Raw genomic sequence first — 22,729 nt, forward strand, 5'->3', positions numbered from 1 at the left:
ACAGAAGCATTGAGTGCCTGCCATCATCGTGGTAATGACCGGTCAACTGTGGATCAATCAAATTATCTGGTAAATATGTAGTGGTGTGTTGTCTGCTTTGCACTGGCTAAGGGTAGAGATCTAAATGTGGTGTGTGTGTTAAATACTCTATCTATGCTCTTACTCTTTTTATTTATCAGATTATCTGGACATGACAAATATTAGTCATAACAAAAAATATAAATCTAACTGTTGCAATGGTACAGCATATTACTGTATGATGGAGTTTAAAGTAAAACACTATGTACTGATGAATGAGAAATTATTAATACATAAAAGAAATTGTTAAACTCACTGCAATCTATACTCTAGAGATGTTTTTGGATGTCACAGACCTAATCTCTGACATATTTGTACCTGACACAAATATTAAATTTTTACAGGATGGAGAAGAAAGGGCAATGAACTACACAGCACTGGATTTCTTACCAACGAAAGTGACAAGGAGGAAGAGAGAGTCATCACCAGAGTGTGTGTACTCTGTTGCAGATTACCACAACCAGCACCAGCCATCTCTGTAGACAGAGCAGTCTGTGGAAAGGTTACAGAGTCTCTACAGAGAGACATGCAGCTTTTTATTCCCAATTGCCATCCAATAGCGATAGCGTGTGTATCAGTCAGAATGTATATATTTATTGTATATAGTTATCTGGATTTACCCTGTAGAGATCTGAGGAGCAGTTAATCATAGTCCTCTGAAATTCACCAGAGGTTGGAATGTCAACACAAAGAAACAGAAGGTGAGGGACATCCGGAAAAAATGGACTTCGAGTAGAATTTTCGACGGCACCAGAGTCAATATAGACTACACCAGCAGCAACTAGTGTGTTTCATTTATTCACATTATTTGATAAAGTTACAAATCATGTTTACAAAATAGTTACACTCACCAACAACAAAACACAGATAATGGATGCAAAATCAGAACTTTTTTTCTCAATGCCACCGATGCTCCACCTTCATATTTACAATTACTCCAATTTACAGTAAAAACCTAATTTTAGTATTGGCCACAATAACTGAAACAGTGTCTTTTTTCTTTTTTTCTGTTTTTCCTGTTGTCATAAACTATATATTGAAATTGTTTGATAGTCACAAATAGTTAGTTAAGTACGTTGGCATTTGTTTTTTTTACAATTTTTGGTGGTAGGTAATTTTTTCCTTTATTCATAAGCAATAATAGAGATGACAGGAAATGAGAGAGAGAGCGAGAAAGAACATTTAAAAAAGGTTCCCAGTTGACATGAATCATGACATGAATCAGGGCTGTTGCTGTAAGGTTACTTCTTACTTACTTACTTACTTACTGCCCGTCACCCCTACCAGGGTATGGGCCGCCAACAACAACAGCTCTCCAGAGTCCTCTGTCCTGGGCCATTTTCTCTAACTGGTTCCAGGTGTAGCCCATCTTGGTGATGTCAGCCTCAAGGTCGCGTTGCCAGGTGTTTCTTGGCCCCATCTCCTCTTCCTGATTTCTTCAGGAAATCAGAAAGGTTACTTCTACTGTACCATTATGTTTTTCACCTGTGGAATTTCCTGACCCCCACTGTTTTTTCACACCAACAGCAGCTGAAATTATGAAACAGAAATTATGTAGACATAAAATAAGAATGTAGTATTTTTTATGTAATGTTGTTGTATAGAGACGGTACACAGCGGAAAGAAAATTGCATTGGCATTCTGTGACCACACGCTGGTTCCTGAAACATTATCAAATAGAAAAAAACAACAGGTACAATGTAGCACTTAAGTAAGCAAATGTTCTAATTAACAGCACAATGACAGTTACCTTCAATGTCCAGTTTTGATCCGTTTCCAGAAAATATCTCCCCACATGTGGCCACAGCAAATTAATAAGTCCCGCCATCATAGGAACTGACGTTCCTTTAAGAAGCTGCAGATACATTTTTGTCTTTGCCCTCTGGATTCTTTTCATGATCTTCAACACTGTTTCCTTGAGTATAATTGAAACCTGGGCCATATTGATGGGATCCAGCTCTGAAACAAAACACACTTTGTTCCTACGGACACGTCTTGTTCTCAGAGTCAGAGAGGACTGAACACTGCAGAGTCACTGAATCTCCTGGACCGACTGGATCAGGTGGAGGGACAGCAGTGGGATCATGTTCTGGTACTGGGAAATAAAAAAAAAAAAAAATTAAAATTAAAAAGCTTAAACTAAAATACAACTGTTAATATATTTATTTTAATCAAAGTTGTAATAAAAGTTAGGAATGCATTAACCTTCAACTTCAGGTGTGCTCCTTTCAAAAAATTTGAAGTTTTGTTGATGTATGAAGTATGTATTGAAGATTTTTTATACAGTAGTAAACTGCAGTATCACTTAGCCTTGCTTAAGCAATATGCAGAACAAATGTTCTGGACTTTTCTGTGGCTGTAATGCGAGGATTACTCTCAAAGCTAAATGTTTTACCTAAGACTTTAGGATATTCTCCAGAAACGAGCTTGATCCAAAACAAGTTTCCCGTGGACTTGCGAGTACAAGTCAGTCTCACATCACTTCCCACACTAACAGTCCTATAAAGCTGACATTTCCACATATACTTACGCCCCACTCTGACCATCAGCAATGAATGTGAAACATCACAAAATTTAAAAAAAAGTAAAAGTAAAAGATGTTTAACTCAACTCCTGGTTGTAGCTCCATCTACAAATAAATCTCTCCACATGTGGCTACAGCACAGTAGTAAGTGCCAGAATCACGTTCTTGGAAAAACGATAAACAAAACTCTTCTGACTGTTAGATATCTTGTCACATTCATCATGTCTTCTTTCATCAGTGTAGATGATGTCTGAATGAGATTTATCTGATCCGGCTCTGAACCAGAACACACTGTCATCTCCTGGACACGTCTAGTTCCCAAAGTCGGAGAGGACTGAACACTGGAAAGAGTCTCCTGGATAGACTGCAAAAGATACGGTCGGCCACTGAAAAACAGTAAAGTGTGATGTCCTCTGGTTGTGGATTTCCAAGCACAACCTACGGGAGTAATTGACAGTCCACTTAATCTGTTTAGATGAGTATGTGTTGGACACACACAGGAACATGTCTAATGTTAAGTGGTTGAAAAGATTATTGTCAAATAATTAAGACAGCATTTGCTAAACTTAGTACAAGTAGACCATATTTACCTTTAATAACCATATGTCCGACTCCAAACTAGACTTGCCCATCTTCTTGGATTGTGATCAGAATAGTCAGGTTGCTTAAATTGTTATCATTGTTTATTTCCAATCTTGATGCAGACAACTCTGGTGCATACTCAGGTTTTGTAGATTTAGGTACTGTCACGATTAATTTCAGAGTTTCCCCGGCCCTCTGCTTGTACCAGTCGAGCTGTGGACGGTCAATCTCCTTACAAGGCAGTGCACATGTGAAGGTTGCAGGTTCACCAAGTCAAATTGCGGTTACTGGAACTAGCAAATTGAAAATAAATAAATAAATAAATAAATAATTAATTAATTAATTAATAATGAATTAGTTAATACATACTTAACTTATTACTTAAATGACTATTAGTATTTGATGTCTAACATGTATCATGCAAACCTCCATAGCTAGTATCTAGTTGTCAGGCATTATTAACTGAATACTTGAACAGAATAAAATTGCAGTTACATCCTTGATGAAAAACAAGCATGTAACCCATAAGAGGATTATCTTGGCATTGGGTCTTGTGAGGAGACCTGGTTATTTTATGAGTGAAGGATCTTATCCGATGCATCTTGCATCTGATTGGTAATCACAAACATACAATCAAAGTGCATTTACTGCCACACTGGCTTTTTTCCTGTTCTGTGTGAAGCATATCATCTATCATTCTCATCAATTCACTAAACTATTTGATTTTAATAAACATGCCTGTTTTTTTTAGTTCAGTTACTCTTTAGAGAAAACTCTGAAATTGTCATTTTACTTTTCTTTTCCTATATAATTGGCTGGTAACATCTTGTAAATCTGTAACCAGGAATTATAATTTTTCTGATTTAGAGACCAGCATGGACATTTCACTGCCCCTTTAACAGTCCCTGTAGGCTATGTAGCTTTTCAAATGATGTATCATATGAACGTTTGAGAATTTCTTTGAAAATGATGAAAATGATGAGAGGCTGCTATTTAATTATTATGAATGTTAATGATATCATCAGACAACATCTGACTATCATTCGCTGTTTTTTTTTAGAACCAAGGACAGCACAGTGTAATGAGTGTAGGAGAGCCAACACTGGGTTTATGTGCTGCCCACTCTTAATGGACTTTCTCAGCCCTTAAACCACGTTACCCAACTTCCTGCTTTGCGCCTGTCAGAATGAATAGGGCCACTAAAGGGCAACGCATCGTAATTGCTGCTTGTGTGAGGACAGTCTCTTTACACAACATCATACATTTTAACCTGCTAGTGGCATTAGATGAAAAGTAATGGGAACACCGAATGTGCAAGCATGCATCCACTGGGGGCCACGAATGTCTGTTCAAAATAAACTTAGTGCTCGGTGGAACCTGTTGTTTCCCTGATTGATTTAAACACTATTTAGATCTTAAGTTTATTTGTGCTTAACATATAAACCATTTTTAAGATTAAGCTCCCAAAAAGCCAGATTAGGTCAGATGCATTATAACCCTTTTGAAAGTTTTAATAAACTGCACAAAAACTAAACAATAAATGACAACAATTCAACAATTTATATCCAAATTGGTAGCTTTTTAATGGGGTTATTTTTGCATAATACTGTTTGATTTTCTTTGCTGAAGTAACAGGACTCAGACATATTATTACATGTTTGCAAACAGATTGGCGAAATTGTATTGATCTCATGCATATTATTTATAAAACATCTTTAAGTGTATGGATACGTTCACATGGAGTACATTTTCTTACACAGTGTGCCACAAAAAAATATCAATAGAATCAATGAGCAAATTCATTATGTAGATTGTTAATTGTTACAAAAAGCTCTAACATCACTGTAGATTGTCTCATCCTTTGCTGTTGCATTTTTTCTCCCTGCATTGGTGGCTTTTCTCCTGGTAAAGTTCGGTGTACAATAAACCAAAGAGTCACCGTGGCTCTGATAAAAGAAAGTTCAAAATTGAAGATGAGAGAGTAGATTCCAATGCATACACATATACAGAGTAGCAGCATCTTTACATTTCTCACCTGCTCACTTTGCTGATTATGGCTGGCTGTAGCAGCATTTTGCAGAGTCATGGCAGCTGTAATATTAAAACCATAAGTTGTAGTAAGAAAGCATTATTTGGATCTCTATATCTTGAAGATACATGATACTGCATTTGTCTTATACACAGCAGAAATGTGAATCCAATTATGTTTTGGTAAAACTGTTTAAATGATTGGTGAGTAACGTCTCTTACCGTTGCAACAATCACAGGATTTATTCCTGATGGCATAAACAAGGAAGGCTATAACTACTAGAGCTACAGCCAAAGCAACACACAGCAGAAAGATAACTGTGTTGTTCTGTGAATCACACGTGCCAACAACTGAAACATTATGAAGAGAAACACATAAGCAAAGTTAAGAAATAGTAATAAATCATTTACATTATTAGATAAGATGGTGGTAATTAAACCATAACATAGAAATACGTTGCTGTTACCTTCACTGTCCAGTTTTACTCCATTTCCAAATAATATCTCTCCACATGTGGCCACAGCACAGTAATAAGTCCCAGTGTCAGAAGCGCTGATGTTCTTAGAGAAACTGTAGATACATTTCTGTGGAGAGAGCGCTTCGGGACTCTTCTCACATCCATCACTATTGTTTCCTTGAGCGTAAACTAAACTGGGATGAGATGTATCTGATCCGGCTCTGAACCAGAACACACTGTGATTTCCTGGACACGTCTTGTTCTCTGAGTTGGAGAGGACTGAACACTGGAGAGCCACTGAGTCTCCTGGACGGACGGGAAAAGATGGAAAGTCCAGAGTGACGGCAGTGATATCAGGTTCTGGTCCTAGAAAATCAAAACAACATACAGTATAATAAATCTGTTTTACTCAATTCAGTTACATTAAAGGAGGGGGGGGTTAAGTTACAACTATCTATATACTGTATAAACAAGAGTCGTGTGACTATATGCATCATGCAAGCATACACCAACTTATTATATACGAGTGAGAACAATGAAAACCTAAAAACATGTAATTGCTGTTAAAAATTATGCATAATTCTATAAAACTGACTTGGCATCTGGAGTTTCTGTTGTTGTATTTACCTTTGATTCTCAGAAAAAATCCTTTTAAAAATGTCATATTGCTTTGTCTGACTTTTATACAGTAGTAGACTGCTGTATCGCTTATCTGTGTGTTGGTTATGTGCAGAACAAATGTGCCAGGCTCTTGTTTTGCTGTAATACGACGAGTCTCAAAAACATTGAAATCATACGCTATTGTTCCTCCTAAAAATTCAGGAAAGGTTCCAGAAACAATTCTGATCCAAAATAAGGTTGTTGAATGCCAATTCTTTTGGCGGGTACATGTTAGAGTCACATTTTGTCCAACCCCAACAGTCTTCGTCTCAAAAGTATGATCGTCAGTGCAGCCTAAAAAATAAATAAATCAGAAGAATGATTAACGGAAATACATGTATATGCCCGCTCAGATCCATCACAAATGTATTTTAAATAATTGAATGCATAAACTTAATACTTACCTCCAATTTTGAGCAAGAGCAGCATATAACATATGATAAGCATTTTCTATTCTTTCCACATGAGACTGCACCTTATTTGGATCATATCAAAAGATGATTTAGCTTATTGTAATTATATCAAATGGGAGGGAACTTTTTCAGAGCAATCTGATTGGTTGTGTTGGCATTTAACTGTACTACCACAGTGGAACGATCTCCGCCCAAACTTTCCAACTCAAACACATGAAACAACACCTCACATGTAAGATGACATCTTCTGTCATCTCACGTTTGTTCTCAGGATGGACATTTACAGTAAACAACACATTTGCCTAATGTCCTAATGTCATTTGATCTTGAAGTGAACTCTTTTCTCACTCGACAGAACAGAATTGGATTTCTATCTGCAGATTGTTCCATATTATGAAACAATCTCCAGACAGAATACTCATGCGGATTCAGAAAAAAAACAGAATTGTTTGATTTCACAGTAAATGTTCAATATAAATGGTTTAAAAATGATTAATTTCTACAATATCTGTGCTCAACAGCTACAATAGGAATAAAACTTTAGTATCTAAGTTTTTTTATATTAATGAACGTCTGTTACATTCAAGCCATTGCCAAATGAGCTGATACAAAGCTATTAAAGACTAACGGCTCCACACAAGACTCTAGGTATTTCTCTGTATTTCTATGTTTAGGTAGTGGTGTCGTCTGGTGACTTTTGCATGAAGAAAATCGAGCGAAGATAATTACCGCTTCTGAAAAGTCTATATTTTTTAATCCTCAGTGTCCTCCATGGTCACAAACAACTGTGTGGAGGAGGGGCGTGGGTGGATGTGCAGGATCACGGAATGATCGTATGGCTGGCAGTTTTGTTGTCGTTACTTGAAACTACAGTTCATATTATAGCTTTAACGTATGGTTGATGGAAGATAACTAAAACACTTGGTTGAGGTTGGAGAATATTCTGGCTATATTTACAAAAATGGCATTGACAGCGTGCAAGCTTCATCTGTTTTCACCATGCTACATTAATGACACACTAATACAGATTAATTCTTATTCGTCTAATAATTGCCTCCTCGCTACTAGTCTTAGGGCTCAAGATGTCCCCCACACTGGACTGGGGCGCTTGGATAATTGGGGAGGGGTGGAAGGCTTGGATGGGGGAAATTGTGGTTTCAGTAATCTCTGTGATCTGTTTCTGTTTTGAAGTATTTGTTGTATTATCCCATTAATATGAAAAATGATTTCCTTTTTGTTTACTCTTGAGAAAGTATAGCATCAAGCCCTACAACTAAAAGATGATGGTCCTGAACTGTTTTATTTGTCCTCTTACAATGAGGACGGTTACAACTCTGACTCAGCTTCCGAATTTGAGTAGTTCCAGATTCATAAAATCCATTTTTATTCCCCTTTTCCTTCTTTTAGACTAGATGTAGTGGTAGCTTCAAGTAAGAGGTTTAAATTCATCACAAAATACGTTTTTTGGGGGGGACATGCAGATATGCAATGTATTTTCAATTGTGTTTTGATTAGTATGTACTCCAAAGGGGGGAATGTAATGGGAAATTACATTTAACCAATGATTTTCATATTAATTATTCATAATAAGATCTCTAATGCCTCTCAGAGTATATGACTTCTGTATCTGTCATATGTGATTTTTCCCCTTGATGGGAGACAACTGGATTTGTTGTGACTCCACACCATTTCCTTGAAGAATAGATGACGTGGAGCTTGACAGAAACAGTTGCCTAGAGCTGTGTTTATCATAGCAGGTCTCAGGTCAAGACCATAGCCTATCCAAGAGACAAGATGTCCTTTTTCAGCTAAGGTAGAATGACCGGTCAATAAAACTTGGACACACGAGGGGCAGTTTCAGAAATACGTTATAGAACAAACTGTCCGCCTGAGGTCCATTAATTGTTATGTTTGAGATTAAACTGTTTTCCAAACAAGGTTTTTTTCCTCTGTGGGCACTGGATATAAGGAAGTGTATTACTGATTGTAATCACTAGAATTGTGGCCACTTTGTAACTGTTCATTGTGAAAGCTGTTCTCGTCATTTGATAGTTCTCTGCAGAAAACAAACCTTATTCACCAAATAACTAAACCTTTAAGTCAGTTTGCAGCCTGTTTTTATTTTGTTTCAACAAGGTCTCATTTCAAACCAAATTCTTCCCTTGCTGTTCAAGAAACTTCCACCACAGTTACAGCCTACTGTTACAAGACCATTTCTGAAAGAGTCATAATTTATGCATCACGTATGACAGACTCAAGTTTTACAGTGGTGGTGCAATCAATGGTTAAAATTCAATGCTAAACCAGAAAGTCAGTAGTTCCATTCATTTACATTTAATACCATTAACCTGTCCTTGTCTGTTTTTTGTGGTCTTTCACATTGTCACGTGTCTGTATATTGAGATTGGAAAGGACTTGAAGCTAATACAAATCATCTTCACATTGCTGCCATCTGCTGGTTAAAACTACATGACTTATACACAGCAGATTAGATTTACAAACCTTTTTTGTTTATTAACTCGTGTAATCTAATTATACATACTATGTTTCTATATGACCATTTAAAACTGGGTTGTCACTACCACTGAGATACATTTTATTGTAACTGATCAGATTCATTTGTTTGAATTAAATTAGACAGTTTGTCAAATTGAAAGAGCTATGAGTGATGTCCTCGCCCACTCTGTTAGTCATCCGTAGTGAAGCACATCAGCAGGAAGAGCACAGCAGGGCTGTTAAACTGTCCACTATGTTGACACTATGTGTAATCTAGTTTCAGATTCACCTGACATTCATGTGTGTGCTTGGAGGAGGGGGTGGGGGGAGTAATAGGGACACCTCACAATTGACTGCAATCCAGTACAATACTTCAAACTCATCAAAAGATTAAAATATTGCATAGGAGTCTATTGGTATCTATAACTATATGAAAAGTACTGTGCAGTCAAATATGCAGGGGATGAACTCTGGGATAGAAACTTAAAAATATACACACTAACGATAAATTCATTTGTATGCTGCCCTTTATTTTCTTGTGAATGTGTGTGTACAGGCACATTAACAATCTCCACTGACAAACAAATGACGCATGGAAAGTTGAACTTGGTTGTGGTTGGGCCGCTAAAACATGGTGTGATTTCAAAAGCCCTTTTTCTTCCTGTCATTCTCACCATTTGAGTCTTAGGAGGGGGTTTTGAAGTCAGCAAAGCGTGCACATAGCAATAGTTTCATTGTGCAGGAGGGTTATACAAACCCACACCTGGTCAGTGACACAGTATTTTAGTCATGCACTGCCAGTGAGCGAGTGTTTTTCAGTGCACCAGGTTTTTGTCTGTGCTGGTTGCGGTGGAGAGACGGGAGTGTCACACAAGTTCTCACATTATGCTTTTTGGGTTTTTGTCCTTTCCTTTATTGTGTTATCTTTTTTTGAGGATGATATGGGTTTGCAAAGTGAAAAAGCCCAAAGTCCACCCCAAAGGCACTTTGCTATTGCCAAACAGCTCTATTGAAGACACACATTATAATTATCGCCTAGCTGCCAGTGTGGCACCCCCATCATACTGTGCTTCTGACTGGCTGGTAGTCCTTACCTAGGTACTCCGTATGTGCAACTCCCAACAAAGATGTAACCTAAATGAGATGCCTCACTCTGTAGCTAAAACAGAGCTCAAACACAGGGTGAAAAGAGGAGCTGCAACAATGTCCAGTACAACAAAAATATTGTGTTAATTGAAAATTAAACCGTGTAAACCTATTATGTTACAACATCTAAATATTTATGAACCTGTAGATCATAATATGAGCACTTGAAATGTTTTAATCCAGAGTTTTATAAAAAAAAGTTTTGAAAATCTGTTTTAATCTGTTTATGCAAAATCCTGATCTCTTACTCCACATCAGTTATTCATGCTACGAAGACACCCAAATATATAGTTTGTCTTCGTAGAATGACTTTCATAATATCCTTGGGCTTTACATATTTATCAAAGTCCAGCATGCAGTTTAAAGAACACACAGCAAAGGTAACTGATCTTTGGTATGTACGTTGTCAGAGGCAAACAATGTGCCCGGAGACACATTATTGCTGTGTGGTGGCTTCAAATGTCTTGTTTCCTTTCCTTAGCAGTGTGATGCACAGTGCATGTAGCAAACCTATACTTTTGGTAGAAAAAAAGTCCATTGGTGGAATAAGGCAGGTAAAATGAAAACAACCAGGTATACTAAACTTGGCTTCCTCTTGTTGCCAAGGCTCATAAATCAGCACCATCTACCAGCCAAATGCTGGTAAAATACTTAAGTGGTTGGTAGGTTTGCTTTACTCACTAACCATAACAACAATGTTAATCTATTGAGTGGCTGGAGAAATTTGATTATTTCCTAGACATTTGGCGGGTGGACAAAAAAAAAGTTATTTTTGAACCCTGCTTGTAGCGCTTCCCTTCTTGCACCTCTAACCTCACATATCCTGTTGATACGCAGAGGCAGATCTCTTCTTAGTAAACATCCTCAGTGGTTGGTCAAAGGTAGAGAAATGGCCCGCCAAACTTTTGTATGTCAGTGCTGTTGCATGCCATGGCCTTGCTTGTTGTTCTGAATGAAAATGGCCTTTACAAAGTGCTGTGAGACTAGAAAGAGTTAGTGGCCCCAAAACATATTTTATAATACATTTAGCAAACATTCTGAAATTTAAATGTACTTAAAACATAAAAAGCACCATTAATAAGTAACCCATCACTCCCCAAAACTGCACCAGGCCTAAATGATGTCCTGTACAATCACCTGTAACAATTTCTTGAGATACTGTTCTGAATTCCACACGAAGTGTCCTAACATGTCAGTTACAATAGTGGTGCAGATAAGGGAGAAATCGTTCAAAAGTGGATCCAAGCACCAAATGTTTTTGTTGCAAAGCAGAAGGTTATTTTTTTGTCAGTAGGGAAAGGTGAGGCTGGGTTTTCCCACAAGATCAACAAACAGTTGCATTATCGTTATAACGGTGAGCATATATTATGCAAAAAATTAGTTCATTTAGGGAGCTAAATACAATAACATAAGAGGAAAAGCAGATTGGCCCAAACTGCTTTTTTTTCTACCGACAGATGCTAAAAAACAGCCACAGGCCTCGAGACGCAATGACTCAGAAGCAGAAAGGAAAACCACTTATGACTTTTGTTAAAACTGCTGAAGGTAATAGTACCACTAAATGATATTGTATAAGTGTTTGAGCTCTACACTGCATTTCAACAACTGATGTTTAAGGCATTTGTGTGTGAACAGTACCATCTGGATATAAAATTTGTATGAAACTCTGGTCCAATGTATTTTAATGGAAGGTGAATAATTTACAATTTTTCGAATCTTTCCATATCCACTTAAAATCTACTTTTCAGCAGTAATTCAGATTGTCCTCTTTAAAACAAAGCAAGTCCTTTTAGTGCCCCCTATAGCCTGTTCCATCCACTGTATGTTTGTATGAACTGAATTTGTGATTTCTTACCCCCTGGATATCACTACAGTCAGAATATTATTTTATTACCAGTATAAATGGTTAGGAAAATGTATTGAATGATCATAGTTAAATATGGCTCTTACATATCTTGGTGTATTGTGGTCATTCAAGAATATACCCAAGATTGTTTTATGCACCAAAGCGGTTTGCTAAAATTATGAATCATGTTTATAACATTTCCCCACATTTTAAATGGTCAAACAAGAGAAAAAGACATTCCCTTTATCCACCTTTATTGTACCAACACACAGACAAAATATAAAGACTTCCTGCGTAGTGGTCTCTAGCTGCAAAATTACATCACAGGCCAAACTGTTGTTCTTTCATGACTTCAGCAGCATATCCTGTCATACAGTTCAGTAACCATAACTCTGCCATCCACTGTTAATGATGAAAACAAAACTTCCCAGTTGTGACTTAAACCACAGTCACATTACACTTTCAATTAGATCCACATCATATTCAGAATTACTTCCAAAGTTTAGTAGAACTTAGATCTTTTGAATATTTAGAAATAATCATGTTCAATTTAGGTTTGCAGAGGAAAGGACTAAAAATAACCTAGTTGAAAAATATAGAAAATGTGATTGCAGTATAAATGGATGCAATGCACTGTTTTACAACATTTATAGTTTTTACATAAATGAAACAAAATGCATTGTTTTATTTCAATTGACTACTTTTGCATGTAAGAATGAGAACAAAACGTTAAGTCAAGAAATATTTCATATGCACAACACTACCTGACATCCACATATAATAACATACTTTAGCTTTAAATGCTCTATGGCATGAAAATTTCACTTTGAAGTTTTTTAACATCAATACGCGTTCCCCCGGCCTGCCTATGGTCCCCCAGTGGCTAGAAATGGTGATGGGTGTAAACCGAGCCCCGTGGACCACTAAGGCCTATATAAAAGAGACTTCAGATACAGTATTAGGGGACCACTAAGGCCTAAATAAAAGACTTCAGGTACAGTATTAGGGGACCACTAAGGCCTATTTAAAAGTATCCAAAGAGCACCATGTCGTGGTACCTTTAAATAGTAAAACATCAATAACAAACAGTCCACTAATCCAACCCAAAAGGCTTGACTGCAGTATAGATCCTCTCTGCTGCTTTTGCATCCCTGAATCCACCATTGCCAGCTTTCATCACAGTAAAAATAACAGTCGAGTAAATCCATGTGTCTTCATCTCTCTGAGGAAATGCATCGCAAATTGTGTTAAATGACAAATAACAATCAATGTAAATCATAACTTTCTTTGATAACTTAATATTACCGTAGAATTTCTTTTTGCAATATTTTCTGGCAGGGAAACAGCAGCTACAAAAATCAATAGATAAAAAGGACACATTAGTTTAATCAGTTTTGACGACATTAGCATTACCTATGTGGGATACAGTGAGGTAACGTTACCTTCATTATTGCAATAATCACACTTGTTCTTCTTGATTGCGTAAATAAGGACAGCTATAACGATCACACTTAGAGCCAAGACGGCACACAGCAGAAGTAGAAATAAACTGTCCGTGAGTATAATACCAAAAGACCACGCCCCGGTTCCTGAAACATGAAAAAGTACTACAAATTACATTTAGTAAAAGTAGATGCAAAATGTATTTACACAAAACCCAATTTTACATTCAATAAATATTTGCTTACACTTTATCTGCATGGATTAATTTCACTTCTGATCAAGACTAAACAATTAAAGATGCAAACGTCCTTATAAAACTATTAAGCCATACAGACTTGCCAGTGGGTTATTGTATGATGTACAGAAAAAGCTGTTGAAACCCACAGCACTGCTTTCCTTTCCTTCCTATAATTAGTGTAGTAAAAAGGTTTTGGGTTGAAACAAACAAATACAGAATATACAGTTGTGCTATAAAAGATGTTTTTCAACCTTACAATAACTTAAGGTGGCAATAAAAGGGAGACAACGGGTTACAGTTACCTTCAATTTCCAGTTTTGTTCCATCTCCAAATAATATCTCTCCACATGTGGCTACAGCACAGTAGTAAGTCCCGGCATCAGTGGAGCTGACGTTCTTAGAGAAGTGATAAACACAACTCTTCTGAGTGTCCGATATCTTGTCACATCCATTGTGTCCATTTTCATCAGTGTAAATCATGTGTGGATGAGATTTATGTGATCGAACTCCAAACCAGTGCACACTGTGTTCACCTGGACACGACGATTTCCCAGCGTCGGAGAGGACTGAACACTGTAGAGTGACGGAGTCTCCTGGATGAAATGTATTAGATACTGCCGGCTGCTGAACAACAGTGTAGTTTGATGTCCTCTGAGTGTTTCCTACAAAAAACAAATTGAAAACGTGAAAGGATGTCTGCATCATGTATGTGATATAGAAAGCAGAGAAAGAACATCTTTTCTAGTGACAATACACAGACATGCATTACCTTTTAATGACAGATATGTGCCACTAAACTGATCCGTACTCCAGGAAGAGAATGCACAGTGATACAATGCCTCATCTTCTTGGATTGTCTTCAAAATGGTCAGCGAGCTCATAGTTGTAGAATGGTTTGCATTAAATCGCGAGGGAGGAAATCCTTGTTCAAACACGGGATTTTCAGTGCCTTTCATCAGCATTGTAATTAATGTAAGAGTATCACCAAAACTCTGTTTGTACCACTTGACTCGTGTATTGCTATACTCCGAATCAGGTAGAACACATGTGAAGGTTGCAGGTCTGCCTAGTTGAACCGTTTTCACTGAGATCAGTGCATCTGAATTAAAAGACAATGGAGAGTATATCATTCCTATTTCATAATTAAAAAAGAAAGGTTTTTGTTCTATAGCACATTTCAAAACCAAGGTTACAAAGTTTTTTACAAAAGACATAAGCCATTTGTATATGATTTTACTGAATGAAGAAAGAACATACTATATTACATGTATAAATTTACATTGAGTTTAATTACAAACCAATTAAAAGTAAATGTTAAAAAAACTCAAATAATAAAGTATTTGGATAGTGTTAAAGAGCACTTACATCCCTGATGGAGAAGAACCAGTGTTATCAATAAAAGGATCATCCTGATTGACTGTTTTTGCTTGGTCTTTGTTGGTTTTTCAGAAAGTGCACCACCACCTTAAATTATCCCCTTTTCAGTTAAGGGAATTTGTTAAGATGGTGTTGATGGGTCAGCCTGTCACAGTAGGTAGGTCTCAAAACTAGGCTACATTTCCTGTCACATTATGCAACCTCAATCCTTTTAGGTTTTGTAGTTTGTTTGAATGGCAGAGAGCAATGCTCTTGATTATATATTGCTGCCTTTTGTCCAATCCAGACCTACATTGACCCATATTATTTTTATTTTCTTTTTTAATTTAACCAGGAAGTTCCTTAAGATTGAAATCTCTTTTTCGAGGGAGACCTGGCCAAGACTGCACACCAGTTACATATAAACAGAAATACAGCATAGACAAAATCACACATAGAGGAAAGGAACAGGTCACATGTGGCAGTTGCATTTTTGAATTAAGTGGCATTTTAACATGGCCTTAAATTCATTTAATGGGACTAGATTATTTAGATGGAGCAAGTTTTGCAAGTATTTCCAAGACCATGGAGCGAAGTAAGAGAAGGCTTTTTTTCCCCAGCTTGGTAAAAACCCTTGGAACCTGGTAGCGCCCCCTGATGGAACGGAGATGAAAACAGCTAGAATTCAGCTTGAGGAGATTACATAAAAATGCCGGCAGTTTTGTCAGTTGAGCTGACAGGTAAATAATTAATCTTGCATCATCAGCATTACACAAATAAGTAAACAAGACTGCAGCCATAGGAGCTGCTCTGTGAGGCAGTACTTACGCAGGTCAGAATTTGAACATACAATTACAATGCTAACATGCTGATTTCAAGCAGGTTTAATGTTTACCATCTGGTCACCATCTTAATTTATGGTTTTAGCATGCTAGCATTTGCTAATTATCACTAAAAACAACTTAAAGCAGAGGAATGCCATTAGTTTTGTGAAAACAGATCTGCTGGTGGCACTACATAAAAAGTCATCACTAAAGTTGTTAGGATTCATCCTCTGGGAATGATAAATTTCTATTTCATGGAAATTAATGTAATAGTTGTCAAGACAGCAACATAAGCAAAAGAAATGTCAAACTGATGGTTGTGCATGAAATATCTAGCAAATCAAGTCATTAGGAGTAACCCTCAGGGGAACAAAATCTCGTGACAATCCATCAGACAGCCGTGATATTTCACTCTGGACAAGGCGTATTCACAGTATGATGGAGGGAAGTTTCAAATACAACGTGTGGTTGCTTCTTGACACACCTTTAGTAAGGAAATGGAAGAAGGACCCAAGCAGAAGAACATAGCTCTTTTGTACGACAATTTTGTTTTCTGTGAATTGGTAAGAAAATCCCCACATCTGAGAAGAGTTACCTTCTTAGCGCACAACCTGCATTAGACTTAGAATTGGACTGACACTTTCCTTTTTAAATTTTCTTAGTTGTTTTTCATGTACCACAAGGGACACCACATCATTCATTTGTTCAAAAAAGCATCTTTCTGTTACAGTAAACCCAGTTTCTCCCAAAGGTTAAGATTTTATTTGTGGTAGTGGGTGGCGCAGGATGTGATGGCGAGGCCTGTGATGACTGGGTTCGGTAATAAACTAGTCAAAAGGTTTATAAACTGTTCATTGAAAACAATGACTACAATAATTTAGAAATAACTAACTATTTACATATGACCAGAGGCGGGTCGTGTATTTTACATCTGGGCCATCAATACTAGCTTGCCAATAACCTTACCATGACACTAGGGCATTATTGTTTGGAATAGGGATTTAACACAAGGCTCAACACCTAGCGTTTCAATCAACTATTGCACAAATACACGGTGACTGCAGCCATCACTTTCACGCAGTATGGCAGGATGCTGCATCATATATGGTCCAACTTAATGTAATTACCAAAGAAACAAAAACAAACCCAAAACAATCAGTCACATTTACAAATAGCTAGTGCAATCATTTGTCCAATTTGCGGAAAAATCCAATAAATTTACCAAAATAAATTGGATAAAAGCTCTAATTTATGAGATGCACTGGAAGCAGCACAATTGAAGGAGAGGGTAGCAAAAAGTATTAGCATTAAAGTGTACTTACACATACTCATTATACAGAATGGTCTTTGTCAGAATGATACCCAATACATATGTGTTGGCATCACTTATGTAGCAGCTTGTAAAGGTAAAAAAAACTAATGTTACTTTAATCTGCTGGGTAGCTAAATCTATAATAATACATCAAAGATTAGTTGGTTAAACTGAAACAGTTAACTTAAATTAAATGTGACCAGCTTCAGTTACGCCACATAATAAATGTAATGTTGTAAGAAGTACAGTATTTGACTAAAATGTAGTGGAGTAGAAATATAAAGTAACGCAAAATGGAAAAAGTCAGGTAAGGGATCAATTCTTTAATCCAGTTATAGTAATTTTTCCAACAATGTTCACATCTTGCCTTTTGTAAAATAAGAAGCTTAACATACATTTTCCACAAGGTTAAACTTTCTATGACTTCAAGAAGAGAAAGAATGTGTAGGAAACACTTTAACTAATTTAACCTTGCAAAAAAGCACATCAGTGTATCATACATAGCACATCCATATTGACTTAAAATGTAAGATAACATAAAAGTCAGTAGACATAAAGATCTGGTTTAAACATATACAGTAACGGACATTTTTATGTCACTCCAGGGAAAGTATTTGCCATATAACAGGACATGTACCAATCAAGCAATGCTGTTCCTACCCCAAAACCCTGACATCAGTGTAGATGCTCTCGCCGTCGACTGTCGTTGCATCTCTCTTGACACTCCTGCCAGCTTTCCCTCTGGTGAAGTTTGGCACAGAATAAACTAATGAGTCTTCATCTCCCTTAAAAAAAAACACATCGCCAAACATTGTTTGATGAAAGCTGTCAACATGAATGTACCAACTGAACATCGTGTCTTTAGAATTACTCACTTGCTGACTTTGTTGATCACCAGTAGATGTTGCATTTGTTTGCAGGACCACAGTAGCAGCTGAAATATAACAAACTTTGAAGCACAATCATAAGGATACACAGGATTTTATCATATTTTGATAATTAACAATATTTACCAAATATATATAAATACATAGACCAAAAGAGACATGGCATTAACGTTTGAGTAAAATCAGCTAAATCAGTGTGTGATAGAGTGAAGAACATTTTATTACCATCACAATAATTGAACTTGTTTTTCTTGATGGTGTATACCAGTAAGGCTATAACCATCACACTTGTAACCAAAGCAGCAGACAACAGAGACAGAATAGTATTGGCCCGCTGACATTCTCCGGATGACATGTTGGCTGCTGACATGAGAAAAAGAGATAAACTGTAAAAGTTAATAACATTAATCTTTGTTTAACTTTTGGTAAAATAATAAATATTTAGTTGAAAATTATCTTTAAGGATTTAGCTTGACTTCTACAGTGAGAAAAATAAGTATTTGAACCCCCTGCTATTTTGCAAGTTCTCACTAAGAAATCACGGAGGGGTCTGAAATATTCATCGTAGGTGCATTTACACTGACAGACATAATCTAATAAATCATGCAATCACAATGTATGATTTTTTAACTATTTGTATGATACAGCTGCAAATAAGTATTTGAACATCTGTCTCTCAGCTACAATTCTGACCCTTAAAGACCTGTTAGTCTGCCTTCAAAATGTCTACCTCCACTCCATTTATTATCCTAAATTAAATGTACCTGTTTGAGGTTGTTGGCTGTATAAAGACACCTGTCCATCCCATACAATCAGTAAGAATCCAACTACTAACATGGCCAAGACCAAAGACCTGTCAAAAGACACTAGAGACAAAATTGTACATCTCCACAAGGCTGGAAAGGGCTAAGGGGAAATTGCCAAGCAGCTGGGTGAAAAAAGGTCCACTGTTGGAGCAATCATTAGAAAATGTAAGAAGCTAAACATGACTGTCAATCTCCCTCGGACTGGGGCTCCATACAAGATATCACCTTGTGGGGTCTCAATGATCCTAAAAAAGGTGAGAAATCAGCACCGAACTACACGGGAGGAACTGGTCAATGACCTGAAAAAAGCTGGGACCACCGTTTCCAAGGTTACTGTTGGTAATACACTAAGACTTCATGGTTTGAAATCATGCATGGCACGGAAACTTCCCCTGCTTAAACCAGCACATGTCAAGGCCCGTCTTAAGATTGCCAATGACCATTTGGATTATCCAGAGGAGTCATGGGAGAAAGTCATGTGGTCAGATGAGACCAAAATAGAACTTTTTGGTCAAAATTCCACTAAACGTGTTTTGAGGAAGAAGAATGATGAGTACCATCCCAAGAACACCATACTGTGAAGCATGGGGGTGGTAGCATCATGCTTTGGGGGGGGGGGGGGTTCTGCACATGGACAGGGCGACTGCACTGTATTAAGGAGAGGATGACCAGGGCCATGTATTGCGAGATTTTGGGGAACAACCTCCTTCCCTCAGTTAGAGCATTGAAGATGGGTTGAGGCTGGGTCTTCCAACATGACAGCAGAACAACAGCCCAGAAACCTGACTGATCTAGAGAAGATCTGTGTGGAGGAGTGGGCCAAAATCCCTTCTGCAGTGTATACAAACCTGGTGAAAAACTACAGGAAACGTTTGACCTCTGTAATTGCAAACAAAGGCTACTGTACTAAATATTAACATTGACTTTCTCAGGTGTTAAAATACGTATTTGCAGCTGTATCACATAAAAAAATAGTTTAAAAAAATCATAAATTTTTTTTTTAGATTATGTCTCTCACAGTGGACATGCACCTACAATGACAATTTCAAACTCATTCATGATTTCTAAGTTGGAGAACTTGCAAAACAGCAAGGTGTTAAAATACTTATTTTCCTCACTGTAATAGATTGAGTATGCAAAATGGTGGTTACCTTCAACTGCCAGTTTTGTTCCATTTCCCAATAATATTATCTCCCCACATGTGGCCACAGCACAGTAATATGTCCCAGCATCAGAGTAGCTGACAATTTTAGATAAGTTGTAAACACATTTCTGTGGAGAGTAAGCCTCAGGACTCTTCTCACATTCATCTCCACGGTTTCTGTGAGCGTATGTTAAACTGGGATGAAATTCATTTGATCCGGCTCTGAACCAGAACACACTGTGTTCACCTGGACATGGTTTGTCCTCAGAGTTCAAGAGGACTGAACACTGAAGAGTCACTGAGTCTTCTGGACGGACTGGATCAGGTTGAAAGTCTTGAATAACGGCAGTGATATCAGGTTCTGGGAAATGAGAAAAACAATGTAAAGAGTAGAGTTTTTTACAGTAAGCTTCAATGTTCATAACTGGAGATGGAAATTAAATATTGTGAATAAACAAGGTAATATGGCTCTATTTACCTTTCACTTTCAGAGACGTTCTATTCAGAAATGTTGTTTGTAGTTCCACCACTTGTTCACAGTAGTAAAATGCAGTATCAATCAGCTCTGTTTTGGTAATAAGTAAAACAAATGTCCCAGGCTCTTGTTTTGCTGTAATGCGAGGACTTTTATCAACTTTTGCATTATCAAACGTATAAGTGGCACCTAGCATTTCAGGGAAGTTTCCAGCAGCAACTCTGATCCAAAATAAGTATCCCGACAATCCAGATGGACGGCTACATGTTAGAGTCACATCTTCTCCAACACAAACAGTCTTTGTCACAAAACTTTGGTCGTCTGTGCAGCCTATAAGGAAAATTAAATATGATACATTTACCAAAGTTACCTTAAGAAGGTGACAATAATTGAAACTTAACAGGAGTAAACTGAATTTTTTACACATATACTTACGACCCATTGTGAAGAAAGCTACGCAGAATAGGATCAGCATTTTCAGGTTAATCCCCTTGAGACTGCAGTAATTCAGATCGGACCCCACGATGATTAATCTTAACCTAAGCATAAAATGTTACGTAATAGATTCAAAACAATCTGATTGGTTAGGGTTGTCTGTCATGTTAATTTGCAGTTTCCATCAAAGTTGAAACTATCTCAACCGAGTATTTCTGATCTGCAAACATGACAGCATCAGCAGTGTGGTTTTGACATTGTATGTCAAAAAAAATGCATGATTCATCGCTTTAACACATACACACACTAAAGTGTGCTATGAAAAGGAAATTTAAAAAACAAAATGATGCACTGAAATAAAAAATTTGCCCCTTAGACCTTTTACCCAATACACAAAGCCCGTTTTGTCAATTTATGAGTTTCAGTTTAACGATAAAGAAAACTGAAACTATCATCCTTTAGCATTTTAGGCAGGGAAACATTTTGAAACCAGAATGAGTTACGTCATGGACAGTTGTAATCTCATTGTTAGTGCACTGCAGGTCAAACAAGGTTCAAGTTCAAACTTAGAGGGCAGCAACAGGTTAAAAAGTACACTGGATACACCCAAGATCACTGGCTGTAAATGTGAAGACATTATCTGACTTGGACTGAAACTTTTATATAAAAAAACAATTTAATATTTTCCACAGGCCCAGCTGTGACATATATAACAGGGGTAATCTTCTCATTGATGCATCGCGATGCAGACGTGGACGATTCTGCATTGATGCAGCGACAGACCATAAATCGATTATTGCCTATTGATGTTCCTTGTTGATTTTCCAGTCGCTGCTTTTTTGGTTGCCTTTTTTATGTTGCTGTCTGTGTCTTTTTTAATTGCAGATACAATAAAATAGATTTATTACGGGTTGGAAACTCAGTGCACCTCACAATTTGATATGGATCTAAACTGATTATTGCATCTCGATGTAACAATTTTTGATTGTACATAACCATGCGTGATTTAACAAAATATACATATAAACATGAGTTTGTTAGATTTTGACAATTACAGTATTTGTCACATACTAGTTCTAACGAATTGTCTGAGTTTTTTTTTCCATGCTTAAGCCTTAAACATGCTTGAGAAAGTCATCTCTCACAGTAACCTTCCATTTCAGAGGCTCAGTCATGTTTAAAGGTGGATTACTGGCTTCTCAGAACATTACACATGAGGTGGTATTTTATTAATTATTATTATTATTTTTTAAAATAATCAATATTACAATATCAGAATAGAGCGTTGAGAGAATCGCAATGCATCTATGATCAGGTTTTTTCCCCACCCCTAAAAACTATCACTACACCCAATCCACTTTGCTCAAAGTGATGGTCTTTTTCACATCATTAAACATCTATGTCAACAAATGGGAGTTACTAGATATAACATGCTTTTTCTTAATTTTACTTTTACATTCCCAGATGTAGGCCTATTACATGTTATATTTAATACTTTGATTGATTAGGTGATGTACTGTAAGACACTAAAGTTTGATGTTTTGTAACACAACAGTAATTATCTTTCCATACCTCTGT

General features: G+C 37.0%; 3 protein-coding genes, 1 long non-coding RNA gene and 1 pseudogene across 4 annotated transcripts; 1 reads left to right on the forward strand and 4 right to left on the reverse strand.

Moving 5' to 3' along the window:
• The first annotated feature begins 1,143 nt into the window (after positions 1–1,143).
• LOC117951924 lies at positions 1,144–1,618 on the forward strand. Its single transcript, XR_004658280.1, has 2 exons — positions 1,144–1,318; positions 1,533–1,618. It is a non-coding gene; the product is annotated as an uncharacterized LOC117951924 (long non-coding RNA).
• A 168-nt stretch (positions 1,619–1,786) lies between these two features.
• Positions 1,787–3,881, reverse strand: LOC117951613 (annotated as a pseudogene).
• An 855-nt stretch (positions 3,882–4,736) lies between these two features.
• On the reverse strand, positions 4,737–6,844 carry LOC117951919. Its single transcript, XM_034883907.1, has 6 exons — positions 6,735–6,844; positions 6,298–6,624; positions 5,680–6,036; positions 5,435–5,563; positions 5,220–5,275; positions 4,737–5,130 (listed from the first exon to the last, which is right to left on the reverse strand). Exons 1-6 carry the CDS (start codon positions 6,775–6,777, stop codon positions 4,999–5,001), a joined length of 1,044 nt encoding a protein of 347 aa, XP_034739798.1. The 5' UTR covers positions 6,778–6,844; the 3' UTR covers positions 4,737–4,998.
• A 5,622-nt stretch (positions 6,845–12,466) lies between these two features.
• On the reverse strand, positions 12,467–15,588 carry LOC117951918. The gene is made up of 7 exons (XM_034883906.1): positions 15,278–15,588; positions 14,682–15,011; positions 14,215–14,574; positions 13,674–13,820; positions 13,537–13,580; positions 13,290–13,453; positions 12,467–13,025 (listed from the first exon to the last, which is right to left on the reverse strand). Exons 1-6 carry the CDS (start codon positions 15,318–15,320, stop codon positions 13,325–13,327), a joined length of 1,053 nt encoding a protein of 350 aa, XP_034739797.1. The 5' UTR covers positions 15,321–15,588; the 3' UTR covers positions 12,467–13,025; positions 13,290–13,324.
• Positions 15,589–17,628: 2,040 nt separating this feature from the next.
• LOC117951614 lies at positions 17,629–20,912 on the reverse strand. Its single transcript, XM_034883387.1, has 5 exons — positions 20,906–20,912; positions 20,249–20,602; positions 18,517–18,654; positions 18,280–18,338; positions 17,629–18,189 (listed from the first exon to the last, which is right to left on the reverse strand). Exons 1-5 carry the CDS (start codon positions 20,910–20,912, stop codon positions 18,061–18,063), a joined length of 687 nt encoding a protein of 228 aa, XP_034739278.1. The 3' UTR covers positions 17,629–18,060.
• Between the last annotated feature and the right edge of the window lie 1,817 nt (positions 20,913–22,729).

This window comes from Etheostoma cragini, chromosome 10 (assembly GCF_013103735.1).
Source record: "Etheostoma cragini isolate CJK2018 chromosome 10, CSU_Ecrag_1.0, whole genome shotgun sequence".
In the NCBI taxonomy this organism is placed as follows: Eukaryota; Metazoa; Chordata; class Actinopteri; order Perciformes; family Percidae; genus Etheostoma; species Etheostoma cragini.

Bases quoted from the DNA above. Each gene is read 5' to 3' on its own strand.
- LOC117951919 (XM_034883907.1), bottom strand. From the start codon at position 6,777: ATGCTTATCATATGTTATATGCTGCTCTTGCTCAAAATTGGAG. The intron at 6,625-6,734 runs GTAAGTATTAAG...TTTATTTTTTAG, and splicing joins GCTCTTGCTCAAAATTGGAG to GCTGCACTGACGATCATACT. The intron at 6,037-6,297 runs GTAAATACAACA...TTGATTTTCTAG, and splicing joins ATTTTTTCTGAGAATCAAAG to GACCAGAACCTGATATCACT.
- LOC117951614 (XM_034883387.1), bottom strand. The intron at 18,339-18,516 runs GTAATAAAATGT...GTTATATTTCAG, and splicing joins CAAGTTCAATTATTGTGATG to CTGCTACTGTGGTCCTGCAA. The intron at 18,190-18,279 runs GTGAGTAATTCT...TTTTTTTTTAAG, and splicing joins GTGATCAACAAAGTCAGCAA to GGAGATGAAGACTCATTAGT.
- LOC117951918 (XM_034883906.1), bottom strand. From the start codon at position 15,320: ATGATCCTTTTATTGATAACACTGGTTCTTCTCCATCAGGGAT. The intron at 13,821-14,214 runs GTAACTGTAACC...TTCATGTTTCAG, and splicing joins AACAAAACTGGAAATTGAAG to GAACCGGGGCGTGGTCTTTT. The intron at 13,454-13,536 runs GTAATATTAAGT...GCATTTCCTCAG, and splicing joins TTGCAAAAAGAAATTCTACG to AGAGATGAAGACACATGGAT.